Source organism: Myripristis murdjan, chromosome 9 (assembly GCF_902150065.1).
Source record: "Myripristis murdjan chromosome 9, fMyrMur1.1, whole genome shotgun sequence".
NCBI classification, from domain to species: domain Eukaryota; kingdom Metazoa; phylum Chordata; class Actinopteri; order Holocentriformes; family Holocentridae; genus Myripristis; species Myripristis murdjan.
The window spans coordinates 21,825,962-21,836,802 of NC_043988.1; the positions used below are offsets into that span (position 1 = coordinate 21,825,962).

The window sequence follows — 10,841 nt, forward strand, 5'->3', positions numbered from 1 at the left end:
CTCTTTAGTTCCAATGTGAATGACGAAGATGATTATGTATGTCTGGATCAAATAATTGGTAAGTATTTGTAACAGCAATATATCTGACTGTCTTTTGTTACCAGTTTTTAATGAATGACACTGACTTAACTGTGGATCGCTTACTCTCTGTTCATCTCTTTATCTTCCACTGCTTGCTAAATGTCTGCATATTAGCACTGGCATTTTTTTTTTTTTTTTTTGTGCAACTGAGAACATAATCAATCATGATAAATATGTATTATGTCTTACCAGGTTTACATTAAGTGTTTGACCTGGATGGCACAAATGCAGAGAGCAGATGCATGTCACACTTCTGAATATCATGCCACACAAGATTTTTCTTTGTGATATACAAATTTGAGTATATGATGTTTGAAATGTACTGGGCACTTACATTCCTTTAACTTTACACAGTATACAGATATGAAGAGGCAGCACTAGTAGAGTGGCGGGTGGTTTATCTCTACAGGAGAATTCCTCCTAATTAATCTTCAGAGTATCATTCTTCAGTAGCCGCAAATCTTGCTGACTCATAATTTAAGAAAGTAAGCTTCAGGAGACACTGGTAAGACCCACAGTCATTTTCATAAAGGGATGGAGCAAACTATTGATTTATGGATCATTCAAGGTCACTTCAAGCATGTCGGTGTGATCTAACCTTTTATCATCTCAAAGAGCCAGTTGATCCAGAACAGACAGACTAACAACAAATGAAATTGATTAGAGCAGCAGGGTGTGCTGGGTGAGGGAGAATGGGAGTGTAATCACAGATGATTACATGCATCAACCTTTTGATGAATTTAGAGGAAATGTGAGGGGAAAGTAGATGTCGTCTGTCAAATTTAAACTAATGAGCCTTTTTTTTTTTTTTAGTGAAATTAGTTTATTCTCCACGTAGACTGGAATTTACGTTCAAACCTGAGTTAAGCTATTGTGTCCTTCACTTCAAATATCATGTCAAAGCTCTCAATGCTGCTGATTAACCGCTGGGGGTTTGGCAAGCTGCTAACGTCGAGGGCGCTCAAGTGAAATGGAGTACTAAGTTGTAGTTGCTATTTTGAACCAGAGAGTGGCGCTGTTACGTCCCTTGAAGTTTGCATGAGATCCATTTCTGTCTTTCACCGCATACGTGATGATTGAATAAGATGAATGGCAGACAGACTAATGGGACATAAACGCAAAACCCCTTGGGGAAATTAATTTTGCAGAAATGAGATGGCAAATGTGCTGGTTTCTTTGAGTTTTGGCTGATTAGTGCACAACCCACTAAAAAACTTTGAAGGACCCCGCGTCCATATTTAAATGATTATTATCAACCATCCACTATTCATGGCTGTAATGGTGGATAAATCAATAATATACATTGTACCCACTGTTTTATTTGCTGAACAAAATCTGGTTCACCGACCTTTTTGAACTGACACATCTTTGTAGTCAAACGGATCTTGGCCACATTACTAGTCATTGTACTGAGTTAATGTAAGCCGGGATAAAACAAATAATCTAAAAATAATTTCTGAGAACAATAATTTATTTGTTCGCAAACTTAGACTGCACTTAATATCGTTTTGCCACCAAAACTTCAAAACCAGCTTATGTCGACCAAATGTTGGAAACTAGTGGAGGAATGCTTGAAGACTGACAAAACAAGTTATTGCAATTGTTGGGTGATAAATTGCTTACACGGATCACCAAAATGTTTTGCATAGACGCAGGCAGTTTTGACAGAGCATGTTCCTAAATGCTCCCTTGATGTAAGACTATATGGCTTCCATTTTTTATGTTTTATGTTTGTTCTCTACCTAAAAGGGCTACACGATCAAATTCGGGCTTACTTATAGGTTGGTATACGCTATGATAAAGTTTGGGAGTCCCGGGAGCAAACTAACCAAACTGTCCTTGCCCCAGTCCCGTGCGCGTTGCTCCCCTTGTTTCCCGGGAGACGGGAATGAGGAGCGGCAGCACGCAGACTCCTCTCGCGCGTTGGAATGGACGCCCCCCTCTCTCGAGGAGCCCCCCGGGCGTGACCAATGGAACATAGAGTCTCCATTGTGGCTGCGACACTTTAATAATCGCCAGCTACAATATCCAACCTGTCGGTAGCTTCAGGAGCCCGGCCTGGCCCGTTGGATGGGGGGCTTGTAGGTGGGAAGAGGGGGCGAACGCTAGGCGCCAGACCTCTAGCAAGACGTCCCCGTGATGAATACATGAATAAAAAATAGAAAAGATTGATGTCGGTTTATCTCTGAAATTGTGAGATTTTTTTCATGGCTGCACCGTCTCACAGTCAGTGTATGGACCTATCAGTCCAATGTTGTCTCTAAAATTTAACACAAGTGTTCGAGTTGGGATGGTGATTTTTTTTCTAAGTTTATTGTCTGCAAAATGTCCTTTTCGTAATTATGAATGGGCCCTTTGTGATTATGTTATCATCGGATTGCTGAGCAATCCCCTCAGGCTATATCAGTCCATACAGGCTTTATACAGTATAGCTATTTAACATACTGTTACACCCATCTTATCACAGATCGATCATGGCAATTAGGATAAATAACCCGTTTCCCCCAGCAATTAGCCCTTTGTGCATCAGTTGACAGGTTAGGCCTACATTTTGCATCTCAGTAAGCGTGGCTGCTTTGATCAGTAGACTGCAAGTGGTTTGCTAATTACATTTTATCGATATGTTATAAGTTATTTGTACTGCCTCTATCTTTATATTCAATTTTGTTTCACAGCTGCTTTTGAAATATATGTCAACGTGTTAGGTGACAAAAAAGAGGGAAAAAGCAAGGATAACAGTGCACCTTTATTGTAATTATCGAATTTTATTCTTGTGCATTAAAAAAAATCTCAACTTATGAGCAAATAGCTGAGAAATAAATGTGGTAAAGTTTACTTGTAATGCAGCCACAGGTTCAGCACATCATGTTGTGTGTGTGTGTGTGTGTGTGTGTGTGTGTGTGTGTGTGTGTGTGTGTGTGTGTGTGCGTGCGTGCGTGCGTGCGTGCGTGCGTGCGTGCGTGTGTGTGTGTGCGTGTGTGTGTAAGTGCGCGCTTCTCTCACTCCCTCTGTCTCTGTACTTTCTCCTCACTTCTCCTCACTGGCCAGCGCGCGCCACATATAACTCGTGTCATTCTGGAAACACTGCTGCGCGCGAGCCCCCTGCTCATATTTCCGTTCCCTGTGAAGCTCTTTTTTACCGACAGGGCGTTCCGTGAGCCGGATCAAAAGGTTTTAAACCCGGTACAAAAGAAAAATGGAAACTGGAGATGGTCTTAGCATTCATGGAGTGGAAGAGAATGAATGAATTGACAATGAGCGCGAGAGCCCCAGGAGCCACAAAGTTTTTTGGTCAAACTTTTTTTTTTTGCCTGCTCAAACTTTTTTTTTTTTTTTTTTTTTTTGGTAAAGATTTTTTTGTAAAGATTTCATTTTTGCTTTGGCCAAACCCCTTTGGTCACCAAACTCTCTTAACTCCTAACTAATAGACTGTTGCATAACCAGCTGAGCAATTTCTCAAGTAAAAAGCCTTTTTTAAGTTATTGTCCCATCCTATCGGGGAGCTGATACTGGCAAAGATATTCAGGATTTTATATTTTCATTTATTTTATTTCATTTTATTTGTTTAATTCGTGACGCTGTATTTTTAATTTAGGCTATGTATGATGCTTCAGTCTGACTTTGTAAGTCCAAAAACTTGTAAAGCGGGAAACATGTCATGGTCGAGTTTTAATGCTGCCATGCTGACTTAAACACACTTTAACATGGTTTGGCATTTGTGGAGAGCAACTTTACTGAACCCTTTTCAGCATCTCTCTCTCTCTCTCTCTCTCTCTCTCTCTCTCCCTTCTGATTGTAAGACAGACACACGGACAGGTGCAAGTCCTGTCCTATAGCAGCACGCTCGCGCTGTCCACGCTCCTTACCTAAACCATCACCACCCCCCCACGTGCGTCCTGGGGGAGGTTCCCCTTACCTCCCTCACGTTAAACACACTTAAATCGTAACATTATCATAAACAGTCGGCTTCGGGGGGCCATAATCACCACTCTCTCGGGCTTACCGAGACTTCTCATTGGACGTTAACACGCGACCAGCGCGAGGAGGGGGGCTCCCAGGCGCGTGCCGCTTTTTAAACCGACGCTGCGCCTTGAGACACCAGAGAAGGAGTCCCGCACGCGACAGGCATTCACACAGTGCGAGGCGATAGCAGAGCGTGTCTCCAATAAGATTTTTTTTTTTTTTTTTTTACAAAACTATATTTGCTGAGTTCCGTTTTAGACACTCCTAACGGCCTGTTGAGTTTTTGGAGACATGGAAATTTTAAGTGTGGAAGACTGGAGCAAAAGCGCGCGGGAGGTCAACATCCTGGAGTCACGGCAGCAGAGCTCGAGCTTGGCGGAGAGGGCTGAGGAGCAGCAGCACGAAGACCCCTGCTACCCAGCCAGTCTGACGCTCGTGGACAGCAGCGGTGACCCACGCGCCTGGCTGGCTCCGGTGCAGGCTCCTGGCACCTGCACGGCACACGCCACTTCACCCGACTACCTGCTGCACTCCCCCTGTCCCAGCACCGGCTCCTACCACGGTGAGACAGCAGGACATTATTTTCAAGAAGTTTCATCTGCAACAGGCGATTGTGATTGGCACTGTAATGCACATATGTGTAAAATGTCCAGTTTTGCATGCACACCATTACGCACACAGGGTATAAAATATTGCTTTCTATAGTTACTTTAGCAGGTAGGACAGTAAACCTCAAATGCAACTAACAACAACAATGGCAAGAGTTTATAGGCTACATTTGGAAAACAACTTTAGCCTTGAGCCGAGTGAACTGTTTGATCATTTTTGGTGTGGTTTTGTTTTGCAGAAAGTGGCTCACCGGTGTCCTCCGGCCATCCCAGCCCGCCCAGTTACAGAAAAACTGCCAAGAGCCCCTCCTCTTCCTCGCTCAAAGTCAGGGAGCTGTGCCGGCTAAAAGGCTCCGTCACCGGGGCCGATGAGGTCGCATCCCGACAGAGAGCCCCTTCAAGCAAGCCGATCAACGGCGTGCAGAAACAGAGGCGCGTGGCTGCGAACGCGCGCGAGAGGAGGCGAATGCACGGACTGAACCACGCGTTCGACGAGCTGCGCAGTGTCATCCCGGCTTTCGACAACGACAAGAAGCTCTCCAAATATGAAACTCTGCAGATGGCGCAGATTTACATCAACGCCCTGGCTGATCTGCTGCAAGGCCCGGTTTCCTCCACGAGCACCGACAATAACAATGATATCTCCAACAACAACAGCAACAATAACAACAACAACAACAGCAACAACAACTCGCCAAAGAGTGATCTAATGCATTCACCCACCGTCGGGTTTGACGGAGCAAAGGACAGAACTTCTCCCTCACTGTCAACCTGTCGGAGAGCGGCGGCAGGCCCCGGCTCAGGTACCGGCTTACCTGTCCTCATCAGCGGGATGCCCTTCTGCTCTTCCTTCGACGACGGTACGTTTTCCGCCATGATGGAGGAGGCGATTTGTTCCCCCTCTCCTTCCTCCTCACCTTCTTCCTCCTCCGGGGCAGGCACTTCGGTTGCGCCAGTGGGAAGTGGGAGGAAGGATTCTCCCCGAAGCGACGGGGAGTTTTCCCCGCACTCCCACTACAGTGACTCAGATGAAATACCGATGGAGCTCCACTCCAGCGAGGAAGACGACCTTACGGAACTGAAGTTACCCAGCCACCACCATCACTCTGTTTCTTTCTAAAACAACCAAACCATAGACTATTTTTAAAAGGAAAAAAAGACTTCAAACCGTGTCAATCATAAATAGAGTCTATCTGTTCCTAACAAAATGCATTTTTAAGAGCGTAGAAAGTCTTGCCTCTCCAAAAAGTCATTTTCGGTTTTTAACAATAATTCTATTTTATCAACTTGATACATATAGCCTAAAGATTATTTTTTATGTGAGATAGGCCTAATTCGGTTCTGCCAACAGATTTGTAGCCTATAATTTCCAGTTTCCATGGAGACGTGGCTGGAAGACCCCTCTGCCATGTCGCGTGCAGCACTGCCATGGGCATCTCCCACGTCACTCCGACCAAAACCTGTCTTCCGCAAGAATCACTTGTTATGGATGATTGTTGATATTTTATAATGTACATATGACTTTTTGTAGCCACAAGTCTCTTCATTTTGGTCGTGGTTTTTGTTTTGATTTTTTAAAAAATGTTTATTTGTTTGTATAAATGGCCCTTTATTAATTGTCATGCAACTTCAAAAGTTCATAATGTGCACTTTAAAATGTACGAGCCAGAGGCTTGAGGAATGCGCGTTTTGTTTTCAAACCATAAACAATATAGTTTTGCTTTGTTTGCTAGTGTAGTGCTGCCAATTCCATACAAATAGCCTATTTAACGTAGCCATTATTGCTTAGCCTTCTTTTGTATTTTTTTTTCTTTTTGTTTGTTTGTTTATTGATTATTCAATTTAAATGAACTTTTGATGAACTTGTGTGTCTTTTGCTTTCACTGGATGAGATTAATTGACATGTATTTATTGATGATACTTTTCATTTGATTTGCTTTTTATAACTCCATAGATACATTTGATGAAAAGCTAGAATGTTGCCATTCATTGTCCATGTTAATTTGATTTTGTGAATAAATGAGAAAACGAAAATTTTAAGATTGTCTCCATTTTTTTCAGATGGTCAAAGTTTCAGTTTCCATATAGCCTTATAGACGCTTTCAGTGCCCTAATATCATGCATCACTCTATGGTTGTTTTGATGGATTTTAGCAGATTATTATTATCATTATTATTATTATTATTATTATTAGCCTTATTAGTATTATTATTAGCATTATTATTAGCATTAGCATTTGTGGTTGTTTGCTGGTAAAGGAGGCTATAATTTCAAAGGTTGATAGCAACTAAACAGGCGTAGTGATCTAGCAATTATCGACTATGTGAATCGACTATGTGAGTAAAATTTTGATATATGTTTTTATTTATTTAAAAGTTTTTCCATATGCACTAACGAATTTGACATATATAACAATTATGGCTTTATTTAGTCTAAAGGAAACAACAATCACCAAATATTCCCATAAAATCCAAAACATTATAGCCTAAAAAAAAAAAAACTCGTTCGTATAGGTGACGAAAGTAGAGTGGGAAAAAAAACTTTTTTTTTTTTTTTTATCACCACCCAAGAACTTCCAGTTAATCAAAGACACGTTGAAAACTTAATTCTCTCTTTTGTAATTTATAGTAAAACGTGAAACGTGTCCAACACGTGCTCGCTCCCCATATGGTGCTGGTGCACGCGCCCCCTGACCTGAGCTCTGATGATTGAGAGTTGTGAACTCGGGCGTTTTCGGCCAGCTAAAAGTTGCATTAAATTATATCTATCACAAGGACAGCAGTGTTTTCTAGAAGCTTGTCCTCAACTCACTTCAAAACGTCCCCCTGAACTGTTGCCATGCCATCCATTTGGTGAACACTGGGTTTGGTAATGGGGAGTGTGCATTAATTTCAGGCTATTGTTGGTAGGCTCGTGGTCCGAGGTGTTGGATGGCCTCACTGAAGCACGCGCTGTCAGCTGGTGAGCGCTCGCGGGTCCCCGCCGTGTCCCCGAGGACCTGACTCGAGAGGGTACACACTTTCTCAAGTAAAAAAAAAAAAAAGACGTGTTACACACACACACACACACACACACACACACACACACACACACACACACACACACACACACACACACACTACGTCTGCCTACCTTCTCTCTCTCTCGCCACCAAACTCAATCGCGCACGCTCACGCGTCCTGGCGCATGCACACTCTAGCTCTTGCAACCTGTGTGCACCTGCCGCGTGACTCAGTCGGTGATTGGCTGAGTCGATAGGGTTGTTTTCAGCAGCCTATTTGTGATTCATCCATAATGTCTGAAAGCCTACTCAACTATCCGCGGAAAAAGGGCGTGGGGTTAAAAAAAAAAATACTTCCAAATAATTTATGAAAGTACCTGTTTGCTAGCTGTCACCATGCTGTCTCCCACCCACTGCTTTTAACCAATCACAATCCATGCCCCCTTCTTCCCCTCTTGGCAGCAAAGGCAGACAATAAAATGCAATATAATGAGGCTGCTACTGTGTTAAATTATTAACAGAATTTATGCAGGTAGAAGTCTATCTGGATATGATCAGAGACTATCTGCAGCGAGTTCGGGTTGCGGTGAAAGGCGGTCATGTTTCCTGCCCCCCACCCACCCAGTCAATGCAAAGGAATAATAGTAAAATAACAGAATAAGCAAACCTTTTAGGGAAACAATGCCAATCTCGCATTAAAATTAGCCTGCAAATTAATAATATAGTTTTATGATGGTGCTACCTGTGATGAAATGGCTACGCTGAACGAAAAGTATTGGGAAAAGGCGATTTCTACAGGCCATCACAAACATAGCCACTTTTAGTCTCTGGCACATGAGTATTGTGATTTTTCGTTATTAACTCCATTCAGAAGTGCATGTGGCGATGAATCCAAACGTCAGAAGCTTTACAACTTTGCTTTATGCTGCGGCTTTCTGACGGAAAAAAACAAAAACAACAAAATAGTCTTTCAGATGACTTTCACGCAAAATAGCCTAATTTATTTGGAAATAGAATAACCGATTAATTCAATCTTGGTGCCTGCATGCATATTTTCTCGTGCTTGATTTGCAGTGGAACTCAAAAAGACCTAATGAATACATTTCTAATTTATTTGTAGGCACAATGAATTAACCTACATCCTGTTATGCAAATCAAGTGTTATGAGTATAGACAGCTATCAAGTCTGGTATATTTGCGCAGGTTTTGCATAGGGTTAAATTCACTTGCATGTCGACTTGGTTCACTGGTGTTTTAAGTGCTCATTAGGCTGCGACAGTTAACTCACTGCGCGTCGCCAAGGCTACAGCGGACGTTATTACTCAAATTTCCCACATTTTTATTTGCATAATACATTTTATGAAATTACTGAGAATTTTAGGTGAAAATTTAATAGTAGCCTACGCAGTGGGAAAAGAAAGTACAAAAGCACAAATGAGTGATTTGACCATCCTCATTTATTCTAATAATTTGATTTGCGTTCAGCATGCCGGCCTAGCGGTGGCTGTTTTCCGTATGATAATCACGGGTCTACCCGCCGGTTTATTTACCACTGCGTCACTGGTGACAGCCTACCTATAGACAGAGGAAAGGAAAAACAGAGCGTGTCTTCAACAGGTGGGATGCTGCGCAGGGTGAGGTTTCACACACATTAATTATTTACACACGGGCGTTATGAAAAATAACAACAGGTGGAGCGGAGAGTGGCGCTGAGAGAGAACCTGAGTCGCACCGACGCGTGTGGAAGCGGGTCTAAGTTGTTGAAGAAGAAGAAGAAAAAAATCCCCCCATCATATAGGGCTTAACGTGCGCCTTCTCCTGTTTCAACTCAAATTCACTTTTTGCCCGCAATGTTAACTGTGACATATCGGTGGTCCTGTTTCCTTTCACCCAACAGGAAAGACTCTCTCTGCAGAATAATACCCTCATCCCTCACTTGACAGTGCTGCCGTAAAAAAAAAAAAAAAAAAAAAAAAAGATGACTTTTGTTTGGAGATGAATGAGTGAGGCCCAAAATAATATAATATAATACATGCACTTTTGGCATAACTTGGTGTTGTGACAAATAATATGCAGGCTGCATCAAGCAACCATGCACTTGCTGTATAGTGCAACGTTTACAGCTGAAGGCAGTAAGTGCTCTTACTGGATGGTTTGTAGCATAAACAATATATGCAGCATTTTATTATCATGCAAAAATGCAGGAAAGTAATGTCCTAATCATGTCAGCAAGCTATAAACAAAGCTACACTATAGTCAAGGGCAGCATTCAACACGTTTTACGCTCCTTAACTCATGCTTATTTCAGTAAATATATTCAGGATATGTGCATTCCATGGCTTGCTTTTAATGAAAAGAAAGGCACTTGCATTTTGTATGAGATATGGGGAGCCGAGCTGTGTGCTGTCCAAAAAGCCACGGGTCTCTCTGGGGACCCAGAACAAAAGGCAGAACTGGGCCATAGTCTCCATCTGCTGTCCCAGAGTGAGAGAGAGAGAGAGAGAGAGAGAGAGAGAGAGGGCAGCAAGTGAGGACACCATGGGCAGATAGAAAAAGAATAATGAGTGAGAGGGAGGGAAAAGGACAGAGGGGAGAGAGAGAGGGAAAAAGGAGCAAGACGCAATAGGTTTGGGAAGCGAGGGGAGAGAGTGACAACAGAAACCTCGCTGGGTAGAGAGAGACAGGAAAAGAACAAGCAAGAGACAGATAGATAGATAGATAGATAGATAGATAGATAGATAGATAATCTGTAATAGTTACTGGTCTACAGTCACTTAAGTAGATTAAACAACCAGTCACACAGTCAAGATTTTGCAGCATTTGAAAGAAGACTGGGGTCATCTGGGGTCAAAATGCTGAAAAAGTCACGGGTTATGTAATAAACTGTGCATCAGAAAGACTGTGAGAGATTTTGGCCTCAGTTACATGGTGCAATATCTAAAAGTTAGATGGGATTACAGTTGCTGTAATACCTCATCATAATTTCACAGTCAAACCAGTTACAGGTCAGTCAGTTATCTGCAGCTCAGTTCATCTTAGTTCATACAGTTCAGTTTAACTCGACTGAATCTGATTCAAATCAGCTCATTCCATCTCAGTTCAGTTCAGTTCAGTTCGGTTTGGTTCAGTTTGATTTCAGTTCAACCAACTGTTAAGTTTTCTCAGGGCTAATTGAAATTACTATGCCC

At 42.4% G+C, this 10,841-nt stretch overlaps 1 protein-coding gene across 1 annotated transcript; it reads left to right on the forward strand.

Moving 5' to 3' along the window:
- The first annotated feature begins 4,298 nt into the window (after positions 1-4,298).
- On the forward strand, positions 4,299-6,597 carry atoh1a (atonal bHLH transcription factor 1a). Its single transcript, XM_030060430.1, has 2 exons — positions 4,299-4,606; positions 4,892-6,597. Exons 1-2 carry the CDS (start codon positions 4,336-4,338, stop codon positions 5,770-5,772), a joined length of 1,152 nt encoding a protein of 383 aa, XP_029916290.1. The 5' UTR covers positions 4,299-4,335; the 3' UTR covers positions 5,773-6,597.
- The last annotated feature ends 4,244 nt before the right edge of the window (positions 6,598-10,841 follow it).